The following is a 16,051-nucleotide window of genomic DNA, read 5'->3' as shown; positions in this document are numbered from 1 at the left end:
AATTACGAAGGTACACCGACGAATATTTAACCCGTCGAAACGGAGCTGATTTCTGACGAAAACGAATGATAGAAATGGTTCGTCGGCTGCATTAACGCCAAGAAACACAGAGGAAAAAGGTTTAATCGTACGTTTAAAAGCACTTAGTCGCCGCTTGTTAAACGTTTCGATGTCTACAGAGAACGGCTCGGCGGCGGCGTTGCCGTTGCTACAGTCCAACTGTCTTATCCATTTTCGCATAAGGTTAACGACCGATGAGTTTGCGAAACTCAGCGACTTGCAATAAGTACGAGCGTCTCATTGGAACTCGTACGGACGCGACGACGTATTCGTGTAATTTGTAATGGTGGGTTCACACCACGCTACAGACCAAAGCATGAAAAGATGTAAGCACGGATCGCTTAAAAAAGCTCGGAAATCTCCGTGACTCGAGATTACAGAAACGAACCTGCTTGTATCGTTTTTGATTACGCCACTGCGAATCACAATCCATCCACTGAACGGCTAGATCACATTGTAAAGACCGATGAGTTTGGTGGAACAAGTTGTACTTACAATGGATAATCTTCGCTGCTAACTAGAGAAAAAGAAACAAAAGAAAAGAAGAAAGAGGACAAGAGAAGGAATAGAAGAAAACAAACCCCTTTTATATCGGACACGTGAAACGTGTAAAGTGTAAGGCGTCATATTTTCGCGTGCCCTCCAACACTAGAGACGTGCACAAACGATTCTGCAACGTAAATTACACTCGACCAAAAGGAACAATAGACGGCGAAGGGAGAATGCATTGAAGAAAAGAAGCGAGAAGAGGTTGGCAATTCGATGATAACAGCAAAAGCAGAAGAAGAAACGAACATCAAAAAAAGAACAGCTATTTCCTTTTGCGGTACAATCGATAACATTGATCGAAGGCCTTCTTTCCGGACAATTTACTGTACACTGAACATATTTCAATGTTGCATTAAAAACTGAAATCAATAAATGCTACACATTATTCGTCCTCGTCTGTTACGTTATCAATTTATCAGGCTCAGAAAATGAGACCGTTGAAATATATATAACAAACGTTTATGTAATTAATAAATTCTACTACTAGAAATTAGAACCCTTAATTTTATTAAAGAAATCAAAGCTACAATTTCAAGTTTTCAATGGTGCTGTTTCAATGGCAGGGGATTAAACCATTCCAATGTCTAACGTTGATGGAGAAAACAAAAGAGACAAAATTACACGAGGAGAATGATTTAAAGTGCGAACATTAGTTTTTTCAAACAGCCGAGAAGGTTTCAAAACGAGAAAGTATGCCCCCATTGCTCATAGGTCTACCTCTCGTAAATTTATAACATGTACCTATCATTTTTGTAAATGTATCAAGTTTTCTTTTCCATTTTATCAATTTTTGCAATCCCATCATATAGACAAATCGACAATTATATTCATTAGTTAGGTTCACCTGCAAAAATTACCTAATGACTAATGTAATAAATTAATTAATCGAACATTAACATTACACTTTTGACATTTTACGTTTTACAACAGTTTTAGTAGGATTATGTTATATAGATAGGTCACTATACGTATATATACTGCCTGTAATAAAATGTATTATATTACATACATGTACATACATATATACGTATCTGTATGATGAAAATAATCTCTAATTTTTATTGTAATAAATGAAAGAATCCAATAGAATATATAAGGCTTTTTTATCCAACTCGAGTCCCTTAAATATCTCATCTTACTTCATGTTTGAAGCGGTTTGAATTTTCGTAGTATTCGAAAAGTTGAAATTATTTCGAAATGTTCACCGTTCGTTAATTACATATATATATATCTAATACTTGTTGTTCTACTAATTCTACCAACTGTCTTATTTCGTTACATATAAACAAAAATTAAATATAAATAATTGATAACCATGTTCGCGACATTATTCTCGAATTTATCATGGGCAACGATCATTGGACTAGAAACATCGAATTGATTTACACGAAAACCGGATAATTCTATTAACGGAGCATCGCATTGAAGAGAAAGTGGCGAAGCAAAGCAGGGATGACAGAAAGGGGTGGAGTTGAAACAAAGAGAAAGGAGGAAGAAAAGAAATTACGATGGTCTACAGTTTAAAGACTACATCGAATGGAATGGAATCGTGAATATCGTGATTCTAAGGCATAAGGGGGGCAGTAACCGAGCGGATCAAGCAACGTCAGGGGGCCAGGGCAACAACCGAGGCTGACCTCTACGACAACCATCGGTCGCCTTCTCTCGTCTCTTGCTTGCCCCCCCCCCCCTCGCCGGCCAATCCGACATCGTCGCTGTGAGTATGTAGTTGTAGATTGTAGTCATCACCGCTGCACCGGTACTGCCATTTCCGCGTCCCTAGCCCCTTTGGTCCCGCACGCTCGTCATTCTCCATTCTCACCAGCGCCTTCGTATCAGCCTCTGTATCCTCCTCCCAGACTGTCATCCACGGCGCATCACCTTTTGTGGTTCCTCTTTCTCTATAGCACAATAATTCGTCGCCATTTCGCAGTCCTCCTCTCTTTACGAGAGGCAAAGTGCCTCGTATTCGTATTTGTTCCACATCGTCATGGCCTGTGAACCTCAATGGCGAGAAACCTTAACAACGCTCGGGAACGGGTTTTTGAACTGCGTCTCTGTTCCTTGCAGATAAGATTTAACCTCTTTCGTTATGAAATAATTTCAGCTCGAAGAAGGAAAAACGAATCGTCTCACCCAGTTCCGATGAAATGTTTTCGCCATTTCTATCAAATCGATCTTGTACGACTTTTCTGTTGGGTTTACGCCGCGCCTGAACAGGGTACAACTTCTGTCTCCTTCGTATGGACTCGCCGTTTCCAATCAAACGTTATTTAATCACAATTCCTGCACGTACATCTCTCTGCCGGAAATTTGTGATTTGCTTTATTCCGTACATGCATGCATTTGTATAAAATGTCGATCTCTTAAATAATTTTAATCCACGTACATGATTGTGAAGTTCCTTCCTTAAAGAAACATTTTATCCTACCTAATGATTATACTATAAAATTCGCATTGCTCCTCACTTCTACGATCTTTACGATTATTCGTAACTTTTAGAATTTCAGAAGAATTTCTATTTTGCAAGCTGACAGATCCATGTAAATTTAACGAATTCCGAACAGGAAGATACTATTATAATATCATGTATTTTTCTGTAAACATACTCTGATTAATCTGTAAACATACTCTAATTAACATGAATGTATTTCTTCGCCCAAATATATGACGTGTACACACACGCGCGCGCACCGCGCACGCACGCACGCACAGAGCGTGCAATTGACGCACTCTCTTTTCGAGGTAAATTGCGGCTGATTTTCAACTTGAAAGTTCGACTTTTAATAGAGTTACGTATCGTATTCCCACGGTAACACACTTCTTCTAACTTTAATTGGCATCGTTTATGACGATAAACTCGTCGTTCTTGCGAAATTAGTTCAGTCGCTCGATCATTGAACATCGACGATTACCTGGTGTTTGATTCATCGTTTATCCATCATTGTCGCTCCACAACCACGACTCCATACAGATATGCTCTCGTTCTAACACTAAAACGTTGAGTAAAAGCTCGTCATCGATATCGATACTGACATCTCACGCGATATGGAGCCGATTTGTATCGTTAGAAAGTAACAAGAAAAACGCGCTCGGATTCATTAATTATACCTGACTATCATTTTGTGGAAAGTGCGCTTTTCTGTGGCACGACAAACTCGCTATGTGAAACTTTTGGGAAATTTTTATTCATTTTTCGAAATAGACATTTCAATTTTGTACATATGTGTGCTATCATTTAAACATCTTCGTTTTCCAAATTATTTCGATAAACTGCAATTACAAAAATTAATTTGCGACTAGATATTATATTATTATGTTAAGCTGTAACATTTATATAATATTTGTTGAATTTAGGCAATTGTGAACATACGATATACAAACAGTCAAGAAGTAAAGGAGAATATATGGATGCTACATATCTTTTTATCGGACAAGTAGAAGAGAAACAATTTACAAGTTATTAATGCATTTAAGAATAAGTATTGTAGGAAACACTTTTATGAAAACAATGGAAATCATTTTCGTTCAACTGTTTTTCATTTTACCAATAGTACCAGTTCAGTGTCATAAGAAATTTTAATTCAGGAAACAAAATTTGTCGACGTCTGCGCTTACGTTAATGATTAATCTAATTTCTATCACAGACATAGAATAACTTGTAAACAGAACATGATATCGTATACATCACATATGTGGAAGAAATCTTGGCTATTGCATACAAAGGGGCAATCAAGTGAACGATAATTTTATATGTATATCTGTATTTGACTATCAAAATTATGAAATTAAAAATTAAAGATAATATAACATGCGTAGAATAAAGTTTTTAATTCTGAATGAATGTGAATCGAAGTACAGACACACACAATACAATAATTTTTATCTCATCTACAATACATGGCAATTGCGTGATTTGCAGTAGTCATCCTAAATTGGAAATTGTACATGGAATTGTTAACGCTTTTTTTTCATTTTCATCAAAAATTTCGGATATACGTAGTTATATCGTATGTAAGTAATAGAATCACGTCACTTTTAAACTTAATTCTACTATCACAGTATGTACCTTGAAAAAATATAGTAAAACGAGCAATAATGTCTAAAATATCCTGTTTTATCATGACGCGCAAATCGTTTTAAAATAGCAAAAGAATCTTACTCTATTAACAAATATATTCATATACTGCAATATATATTATAAAAATACACAAATACAAGTGTAACTTTTGAAACGAAACTATAATCAAAGCAATAAATGAAATTTTCAAGTACATACATGTGTATGACATATATTTCGATTTGATTCTTGTTATATGTACAAATTATTAAAAATCAAGAGAAGAGATAAAAGAAAATATGAATACTTCATCAAGCATCGTATTGTACTTAAGGAGGTATTCTAGTCTAGAGGCATGAATTTCGGGCAGTTTTTGAACCTCTGTACAAACGAAACAAAAACTATTTTTACTATCCATTTTTTTATCATTTGTTTATTGATATTTTAAGATTACATGAAAAATTAAACGAAAAAAAGAAACTCAAAATTCACAAAGTTATGAGCTGGCAAAGTGGGGGGTCCAAAAAAAAAATTTTTTTCACAAAATGGCGGCCATCTGAAAAAAAATTTTTCGAAACAGAATTCAAACGGCCGCCACTTTGTGAAAAAAATTTTTTTTACTTTTTTAAGGTTCATGCTATAGCGGCATCTGTACTAATTAAGAATCCGTTCGGCTTTTTTGTTTCAGATGACCAGAAGAGTTGAAATCATGCACGCCAGAACACTCTTCTTTTTGGACTCCCCACTTTGCCAACTCATAACTTTGTGAATTTTGAGTTTCTTTTTTCGGTTAATTTTTTATGTAATCTTAAAATATCAAAAATATCAAATGATAAAAAAATGGATAGTAAAAATATTTTTTGTTTCGTTTGTACAGAGCTTCAAAAACTGCCCGAAATTCATGTCTCTAGACTAGAATACCCCCTTAATAATAATTTATGATTTCGTTATACAGGGTGGTTGGTAACCGGTGGTACAAGCGGAAAGGGGGCGATTCTACGCGAAAGAAAAAGTTGAAAATATAGAATAAAAATTTTGTTTAATCTTTTCTTTTTCTTTTTTAAATTTTTCCATCGAGACAACGATCTACAGTGAGATCCGTTATAACGTACCGCGCGCGTACCGAGCGAAAATTCAAAGCCGATTTTCTCGAAAACAAAGCCTCGAACGAAAAATTTTTATTCTATATTTTCGACTTGTTTTTTCGCATAGAATCACCCCCTTTCCGCTTGTACCACCAGTTACCAACCACCCTGTATAATTTGCCAAGATTCTTCCTAGTATATATTATTGTATAGTTTGTGAACTACTTCATACTGAATATTTATTATATTGAAATAGCGACATTACGAAAAACTCGATGTTCAAATATGTAAATTTATCGATCTGCGAACTAATACAGAGGAAATTGGTATGTGGGATTTAGGACAAAAATCAAAACACTAGACAGCGGTATTTTATATTCATGAAATTTCATAAGCACGAGGCCTTTGTTTTTATTATCTCTGTACAAAAACAGTCGAAAAAATTATAGATTTCTTTTGATAAAGATTTAATTTTTTCGAGCTCACGGCATATGTACAAGCGGGAAATGATAAACATAGTAACCTAAAAACTAAATATAATTATACATTGATATAATAATAGATATATAATAATTATAATTCGTAATAATTAATATTAAACCTACAGTCTACAGATTCGAGAGTGTACGTAACGTGTTCCTCGTGTCTGTTCCATGTATCTCGTCAAAGTTTATTCGTCTACGCGTGAGTGTGTGTGTATGTATTCGTGTCTGCCACGTATGTTTTACATGTGTTTGTTAATGACGGTATAGTATACATACATCGGTAAAGTGAATTTTTTTTATGCAGAGTTCTTCGAACAGATTATTTCGCCCGCAATTATTTTGAAATCATAGCGTGTCGTGTTATATCGTATCGTACGCGTCCAATGTATGTATATGTATAAAAGTTTGTCTATGTATGTCTCTATGTGTCTTACAATTAGCTGTCCTGCCTGTTCTGTACGTTTGTGTATATGTGAACGAATGTTTCTTTTTTACTTGTGCACTGGCCAACAGGGTCGCCGAATTCGGATCTCGATAACCTTGGGTCAGTGTTCTTCCCTTTTGGTTTTCGTCTCAAACGAGAATACGTAATAAAATCAGTATGAATTTTCCCTAATCGGTACAGTAAATGCGGTATCACAATTATGTTACCACGATGAGACCCACGGCCCACTTTATCCGAGTTGAGCACCCCTGTCAGGCTATACGCTCTCCTAATGTCCAATATCCATTCTCTTTTTTATCCCTCGTTATACTCTCAAACCTCACCCTCTCCCTCTCTCGCTCTCTTTCTTCCACGCTTTCTCTCGTTCTCACGTTCGAAAAAAAATTATTCGACTCGGACTAATCGCTTGATTTTCCTTGTTCCTTTTTAAACTATACCCTCTCTTTATACTATATATCTCGTGCATTCTCCTTCCTGGTGTCCCAACAAAACAGTTTATTTGACAGAAAAGAAAGACACGCGGCATATATGTAGTTTAATTTCGCGCTTCATATACATGTCAGATTTACTATTTCGACTATTGCCTTTCTCTCTCACACAATCTCAGTTACTCGTCATTTTATATCAACAGAGAAAGCGGAGGGAACACAATGAAAAATACGAACGGAAGACGCATGTATTCGCATTTATGTATATAAATCTATCTCGAAACAATCGCAAAATTGCACGTGTTTACGCGAAGCGAGACTGTAATCGATCAATATAATCAATATATATTATAATTTTGAAACCACAACCGTACAACTTATAATTAAACTAGCTCTAAAATTTCCGGCTATAGAAAATTAAAATCTATAAACTTAATATTAAAATATATACATACATAATGTTTGAATTTCATTTTGAAAAATAAAGAAAATAAAAAAAATAAATTCTCGCTTTCCGTCTCACGCGTCACTTTTGTGAATTCACGATTGAAATACATCGCATTTACATTAATATCGTATTTACAATTTTCGCGAATTTCAAAGGGCAATTGTTTGCAACAATCGCGCATATTTGCATAAAAAAATTGAAATATTAAATTATTGGGATTTTTTGTACAAGTGTCGCATTAAATATACACGCAATAAATATTTTTTCCATTTGCACTTTGCAATATGTTCTCTTCCCTGCATTTCCCTCTCCTTCCTCCCGCAAGCGTTCTTTACATTCGCCCCAACCCTACCATCATCATCGTCATCATCATCCCCACCCCTGGCCCTAGCATACGTACACAGTGAACGACAATGTTTTCTCATGCAGAACTTTCTCTTGCTCGTATCTCATGCACGAGCTTGCTCGCAATTCGAATCTTGTTTTTTTTTTTTTTTTTATCATTTATCTTGATTTTGTCTCGCTTTATTTAAAAAAATACTGAATTAACCAAGCTAAAATCACAGACTGCTGGTGCCATATCCCAGCGGGTTTGTACAAATTCTTCCTGAAGGACCCTATGTATAGTTACAAGATGTGTGTGTATGTGTGTATATATACATATATATACATGTATGTATATACACATATATATACATATATGTATATACACATATATATACATATAAATATGTATATATAATATATTCGTATATATATGTATATGGATATATAGTAATTACAATTCACTCATGAAACGGTGTTCTGCTTTTCTCTCACTCTCATTCTTGCAATTTGTTTCGCTGAGTTTCCGCTTGTTCTCTCGCTACGCGTGTCATGTCATTCATTTCGTGTATGTGTTCATCTGTTACGTGTGATATAATCTACAACGTGTATAATCCACATAGGCGAATCCAACGGCATATATTAAACGAGTACTCCCTATACGATGTTGTGAAAATTTTGTTTTTTCCTGGCTCCAACAAGCGAAGGGCAAATAAAACAGAAAGGGAATGTTGTCTTTTTCTAGCTGTTGTCTGAAACTGCGCTATGTGATTCTATGGTAAGTACTAGACGGTGTGCGAGATTTTCTACGTCGCCGTTCGACTCTCACACTTTCACTTGTTTCGTCCAACATTACTTTCGACAGATTTCCCAATAGGTCGTTTAGAGAGAATCGGTTTGCATTTCTGATCTTCGAGATGAAAGAGCGAATTCGAATCTCTTCTTTTTCTATTCTTGTAGTTTTACGCGCTCGGTCACAATTTGAGCATGCTTAGCAATTTTAATCGAACGTTCACAAATTCGTATTAATGTGTTCATCGACTGCAAATTAACAAAATATGTAAACGTATAGGACTCGTTAAAGGAGAGAAACCAAAGTAACCGATAGGAACGATCGAATCTTTTCCAACATAAAGTGCAGCTCGTTTACGTGGATGGAAGAACATGCAAACAAAAAGAAGTGAAATTAATGCGTATAGACAACGTTCATATACATATATGTAATGCACAATCCGCAGAGGTTGGTCGCGAACATAATTAATCTATAAATTAAATTCGTTTAAAATTGCCACGCATACTTTTCAATATAAACATATTTATATATTATATACTTTTAGATATTAGTACGATACAGGCACGTGTACTCATGATCTTATTCAGAGACGCATACACGCACTTCTAATTAGGTCGCTCTCGCACACAGAGATTGCTCATATTGTCTCTCTATTTTTAATATAATCACAGACATGGTTTCTATATAATTGCTACATACAAACACTTCTGATTCGACACCGAACGCGACAAGGCTACTCTTTCCATTTCGCTCTATTCTTCACAAACATACTTATCTTTTCTCTCTTCGTTTTTTGTCCTCTATCATACTATACGTGTTCACGATTTCATACTATGATCATTACAAATGAACGACATTCTCTCAAATTCTTGCACACCACGTTTCAATTTTTAGCGCGAGTTAATATTACGCGAATATTCCGAACAAGTATTTCCGTCACAGAAGAAAAGAAGAAACGATATATCATCCAATCATATTATCGGACGATGGTCGTTTTCATATTCTACTTGATAGTTATCAAAATCCCACTAAACTAGATACGCCATCGGAGAACCCATGATGAAACACTGTGTCTACATATATATATACATATACGAGAGTATGTACATATATGTATAATTGAACGATTTTATCTCGAAACAATAGAATTGTTATCAAGAAAGCTCCGAGAACCTAGGAAATCTCGTACGTTTTCTTAAAACTTTCTAGCTTTGAACAATGTAGGTGTCAGACAATTTTTTCTTGTTACTTTCTACTACTTCTGTAAGAAAATAATCTTTGCAAGTCGGCATGTTTCCCCATTTTCCTGTATACATATTTTGAAAGCCGTAATGAGTATAAATACATTGCTAAAGTGAACATTTTTGTGTAATATTTTTGGACATGAGAAGATTGACAATTCCTAGAATAAGAGTAATACAGTGTGTGTGAGAGAAGAATAGGAAAATATACATTAGCTCTAATAGTAGAAGTGAAAAGGAGAGGAAAAAATTGTCCCATATTTATATGGGACTCTCCTACAAAGTTACGAAAGTTTAAGAAAAATTTCATGTTTTAAGTTAGCAAAATTTTCTTGTAAATGAAATTGAAACACACACACATACACTTGCGCGTGTAACACGTAATATACCCATTACGACTTCTATTGCATATATATATATACACATATACATATATATATATGTATAAATGAAACAAGGTTGTTCGATTGTACCAATTTTGCAAAGTAGAAAACTAAAGCGATAAGAAAAAGAGATCGAGCAATACAAAAAAAACTGAGGTTGCGATGAAAAGGATAAACTTTTGCTCGCTCCTTATTCATATCAATATACATACATATATTCTTCATTTGACTCGATTCCTCTGTCACGTTCGAAACACCAGAAAAGATAATTATTCGATATATGCACGAAACATGCCCTCTCTTCGTTCGAAGAAAATCACAGATGTTTGCCTCATGTTTGTTGCTTGCTTTCACGTACACTGTACACGACACTGTTCCTTCCTTTCTTTCTTACTCTCATTCATCCTATATGGCAACACACGTACGCAACATAATATGCACACGGCACACATTCTCACTTTCAATCACGCACTCAGTTTCTTGTGCTCTCTTTTATACATTCGTTCCTCCTCGCTCTATACTCGCAAAACAGATACATAATATACAATTTGGCGCAACGTATTCGCGCAAATATGGTTTCCATCGGCTTGCGCAATACGTGCTCTCTACATACATAATACCTATATATATGTACATATAAAACTCACGCATTTTGTTAAAGGTTTGTACGTATGAAGTGTAACATGTATTCTTATTGTGTCAACGATGCCAACGCGTGGATCGAGTTCGAGACTGCTCGACTACTGATGACCAATGAAACAATGGCTATGGCCGATCCAAGAACGATAATGGGCCACTGCTACGATACCAGTGACATCGAGGATAGTTGATAAATATGATTGCCGTTAGCATGCTTGTTAACGCGTGCTGTAAGAGAAGCTCCAGATCAAAGAAGAAAATGGAAAGGTTGACACAGATTGATAATCGTTTATAGTAACAGGTCTCTTCTGTATGTTGGACAAAGTGGCGACGGAAACATATATATGTTGGTTTTTCTTGGTATGTGTTTGGTATACTCGTATGTGTGTGACTCGGTGGTAATTTGCATTGACCGTGCGAGGTTAGAGAGAAAAAAAATCCTTGAAGCTCAACCAGCGTGTTGACCATGCGGATAGAAGAGAGAATGCAGTATACATGTTATTCGTCAATTTTTCACTGGAAAACCAATTGCTTCTTTTGTCATCTTCGTCCTCGATGTTCGTCCTTCGACTTTCATCAGCGGAGGGAAAGCATACCAAGAACATCGGAACACGAGAGGGTTCAGAATAATCAATTAGATTGATAGATAAAAAACGTTCGTGGAAGAAAAGAGATTTGCGACGATAAAAACACATTGTTGAATCCTTTCCATGAGAGGGGGAGAGGGGAGAGAAGCTTGTTTCGCTTTTCCTCTCACGAGAACGGAGAGAGGGCCACAGACTGGTTCGTTGTTCCCCCACTCCAGACGTAACTTCTTTTCGAGATAAACGGAAGTACGCGGGAGGTGAGCTGAGATCAATTTGTCGGTCTGAGAGAGACCCTCGGAGCGGAGCTCGCCCATATATTATTTTCTCACATTTGCGGGCGCGATCTCGCTAGCAGTCGGTATTTTCAACAGAAAAAGCTGGAAAAACTGGATCTTCTCGTGAAATACGCCAAAACGTAAGAGGACCACTGGTCTAGTTAGACATCGTCGTTACGCGAACGCGCAATATTCTCCTCGAATATTCAAACGATGATGGTGCTCTTCTTGCCATGAATATCCTCTTTTCCTCTTTCGTATGGTTGACAAAAATTCAGGATGACACATATGTGTGTGTACGGTTGGACTAGAGTCGGTCGTGATAACGATCGCTGGGATTCCGACAAAAGCTCGTCGAACGATACGTATTGGACGAATTTTTTCGGTTAAATCAGCTTTAGCCAAAAAAAAAAACGGTTAAACACTTTTTTTACACGTTTGTTGTCCTTATTTAGATAGAACAGTGCACACTTCATTTCCTTTGAAACTCGACTTATACAGAGTAAAATTGCGCGTTCGTGTGCACGAGTCAAACATTCACCCGACCGGAGGAACGCCATCACATATCATGAAACCCATGTGCTTTGATCAATCCGAGAGCGTGATGCACGTCCAGTGAAAACGAAACAAGATGCTAGTGTTGTTGCATCGATGAATTTACGTAGAAAAACGCTTCAACTGGAAACGAACGCGGCGATCTGCTCGCTAAATTGCGAATGCTCCAATAACAACGAATCCTTGCAACTTTCGAATTGCTGCTGCTGTTGTTGCTGTTGCTGTTGATGATGTTGATGCTGATGTTGGTGCTGATGAGATTCTTCCGGTTCAGGTTCTGTACGTTCGTATAAAACGCAAATAGACCCGTTTTCACCGATTCTGTAGGATACTTCCGATGGATCGATCCACATGGTGAGCTCGCTTGGAAACAAGCTATGCAATACCGTTGGCAGTAAACCGACGTTAGCACCTGCCTGTGCAATGACTGGATCCATTTTACCGTTGATACGTATGCAACGGTAACCGGAACCACGATTTGGTCGATCTGGGAACCAGTGATCCCTGTAACGATGACGCAAAACCTCCGTCAAAGAGGACTTGAACATCTCCAGCTGACGTTCAGACAGTTGACCTGTCTGAAGACGCAGTAGATGCACCAAAAAATCCGCCGCTGACACAATTTCCAGTCTCATGGTTGGTATGCAATGCGACCCAGGACGAACGGTCTATGATAGAATTTTGCTGATAGTACAGTACCACTCTTCTTTTTCTTCCACTTCTTCCGTTGTTTTCTCCCCCGATAGAGACGTGAGAGGACGCGATCAAAAGAAAGCACTATTCCTTCCGTGATTCGAGAGGTCACGGCTCGAGAGAGGCCGTTGTTGCTCGCGGTTCGCACACAGGAGTCTTCACAAAATGGCGTCGCCGCCACGTCGCACGATCGCGTTTAGTATTCGTTCGTCGACGCTCCAGCGCGAAAAGAAATACTGAGCGCTTTTCGATTGTTCTTTCGCAAATATCGACTAAGATATGACACAATTTGTTCCAATCTTAAAAGTCTCGGCGATAGTCGCGCGTATCTTCTGTTTTAGAATTTTCAAATTTCGTTGGGCTGGTCTCCCAAAAGCGACGAAATTAATCTGTCGTAAATCAGAGATGTCGTGACGATCGTAACTTTTTCGATCGTGAACGCGTTCCAACTCGTTTCTCCCAATCGATCTCTGAGATATACCACAGAGATTCGTTAAAACGATGAAACGTAAAATTCAAAGAACGCTGCAACAATAACCTTCTTTTCTTCTACGCTTCACTTAGTGCACCTTGTAACCGGGCAAAACTTTCTCGCGAAACTCAATCGACACACTTTTTTCCGACTTACACAACAACCGCACCCACCAACTGCCAACAACTTTCTAGTGGCAGCGACCGTCGACGCGAATGAAGTAGCTTTGTCTCTTTGTTCGCGCAATCTAGAGTGGGGATAGTAGCCGCACTCTAATTGGGTCGTTCCGATTCCCACCATAACTGTCGGTCACGTGACCGTAATCTGCGCGATTTTGGCTGCGCAAATGTTTGCAGCTGCGTCCCGAATACGGATCGTCTGCGCGAATAAAGGTTCTCAATTGGTTTATGTATACTGTATACTATATACACTACCCACATCAAGCTTGCAATTGATAATTTTCTGTTCTCACAACATTTTTCTGAAATTTCAGTTACGGATACGCATATAAATATACTAATATACGATCTAAGAACTAAGAAATATTAAAGAAATATTAGTATTTTCTAGTGTAGATTAATTATACATTATTACTGAAAAATAAACGATTTAACAAATTGTTTAAACGTTATGTCAACCTTTAGTGGCTACCAAAAGAATTGTACCTAAGCGAAAAATACCGAATCAATTGGTATGATTTGATAAGATTTGAGGAAAAGTCAGAAAAAAAGTAAGAATGATATTTTCAAAATTAAAAAGGAACATAGTACGAAATGAAGGAGAATAAATTAATGCCAATTGTATTTCAATTGGTTGGTCAAAATGTGTTGAAAATCATACTAGTAATACTTATTCAAAATCATTAAGTAAAATGAAACTATCAATTTTCTTGTAGAAACAAGTGATTAGAAACAGCGTTGAGAACAAAGTATTGAGAAAACAAGTGATTAGTGTAGCTAGTATGACATCACAGAAATAACGTTCTAATATTATTATAAACATTTATAGTTAATATTATTATAGTGAATGTGTATTATTTACTTATTATTAGTCACACAAATAATTTACATAGCATTGATGGTTACTAATAAATACATCCTGTAATCCTTTGTTATACAGATTACAAATTGTGCGCGATCTTCGCACTGGCCCACCAAAAATTTTATTCTCGCCCTGTTGATGCAAGATCATTTTGTGAAACATAAGGAGATATTCTGTTACAAACAGTGTTACCTAAAACCTGTGATTACGATCTCAAGCAAATCTCCCGTGTCGAACTTTTATCTTATGGCAATAGCGTATACGGAGTGTCGGTATCAATCATCGCGAAATGTAACAAAAAGTTTAACCCATAAACAATTTTTTCAGTTTGTGGAATATCTCACACAGGGCTTTCGCAGAAAAATTCAAAGATTTACGACGTTTTATAAATTTATTTTGGCATAAAGTACTCTGACGATGCGAGTAGTAAGGCGTCCATCGCATACGCAACGATAGTCATTGGCACTAAAAGGGTTAAATAATATAGATAATTTTTGTAATATGTCTAGACATAACATAACATTATATATTATATTATATATCTTATATAATATTATATGTTAATACTATACATTATGATATACTATTTAATAAATGTAACCTATCCGATACAAATTACATATTATAAGATATTGTAAAATGTTTCAAATATTTGTCACCTACTTGAAACCGGCTTGATTTATGATATAGTATATAAATATGAGTTAGATCATTTAAAATATGGTTTGAAAAAATGTATTATGTAGGTATATATTGTAAAATAACATGCAATTACATATATATACTCTTTTAAAGGTTAAAGTAAAATTGTAGCAGATTTCTAAAATAATATTATACTTTTATACGTATTTATTACACTTTTAATTCTCGATAAAGTATCCTTATTCTTATAAGGTACCTTTACCCTTATTGGAGATTTCGAAACAAGGCATTGATTTTTGTAATAGCCTAATATATTGTAACATGTAACACGTAATGAATATTATACGGTAGTACATGTTAATAATGTTTTCATTGCTCGAAAGTCCTTGAATACATTCAGTCTTACATTTGATGTAATGCAAAATGATAATGTAAAAATGTATATATTATACGTATATTGGATTTGCGCTGATAACTATACCTTTCAAGAAGCACGAATATGTGTCGAGTATGAGTTTTTCATTATATATATAAAACTGCAAGATATATCACGTATCACGTTAATAATAAATCCTTGCACAATTATTCAAGTACGTTTTTTGTCTGAAATCCTTATTGTATCAAAATATGTCAAAAAGAAAAGCGATTCGATAAGGTACTTGTACCTAACTATAAAATATATATAGATTACTCTAATGTTATTTGATAGTTATTTACATATTGTTAGTTACATATTTATAAACTGTATTACTAATGCAAACTATGAGGAAAAAAGGGTGAGCCTTATTATACCTATTATTCTTCCACTGTTAAGTTAAGTAAATGGATATCATAATACATATGTAC

The 16,051-nt window shown here is 36.0% G+C and overlaps 2 protein-coding genes across 3 annotated transcripts in view; both read right to left on the bottom strand.

Annotated features, from left to right (window-relative positions):
- LOC117211009 (inositol-pentakisphosphate 2-kinase) overlaps nucleotides 1–16,051 on the bottom strand; it is an 84,059-nt gene that overhangs the window by 28,919 nt on the left and 39,089 nt on the right. The gene's annotated exons all lie outside the window — the stretch shown is intronic.
- LOC117211012 (protein BTG2-like) lies at nucleotides 11,182–13,748 on the bottom strand. Its single transcript, XM_033454564.1, has one exon. The coding sequence runs from the start codon at nucleotides 12,990–12,992 to the stop codon at nucleotides 12,477–12,479; it is 516 nt and encodes a 171-aa protein (XP_033310455.1). The 5' UTR covers nucleotides 12,993–13,748; the 3' UTR covers nucleotides 11,182–12,476.

This window comes from Bombus bifarius, unplaced genomic scaffold (genome assembly GCF_011952205.1).
Source record: "Bombus bifarius isolate JDL3187 unplaced genomic scaffold, Bbif_JDL3187 scf7180000008214, whole genome shotgun sequence".
Lineage (NCBI taxonomy): Eukaryota > Metazoa > Arthropoda > Insecta > Hymenoptera > Apidae > Bombus > Bombus bifarius.
Note: the sequence above shows the minus strand (reverse complement) of the source record. Positions and strands in the feature narration are given on the sequence as shown.

Coding starts and splice junctions, on each gene's coding strand:
- LOC117211012 (XM_033454564.1), bottom strand. CDS start 12,992: ATGAGACTGGAAATTGTGTCAGCGGCGGATTTTTTGGTGCATCTACTG.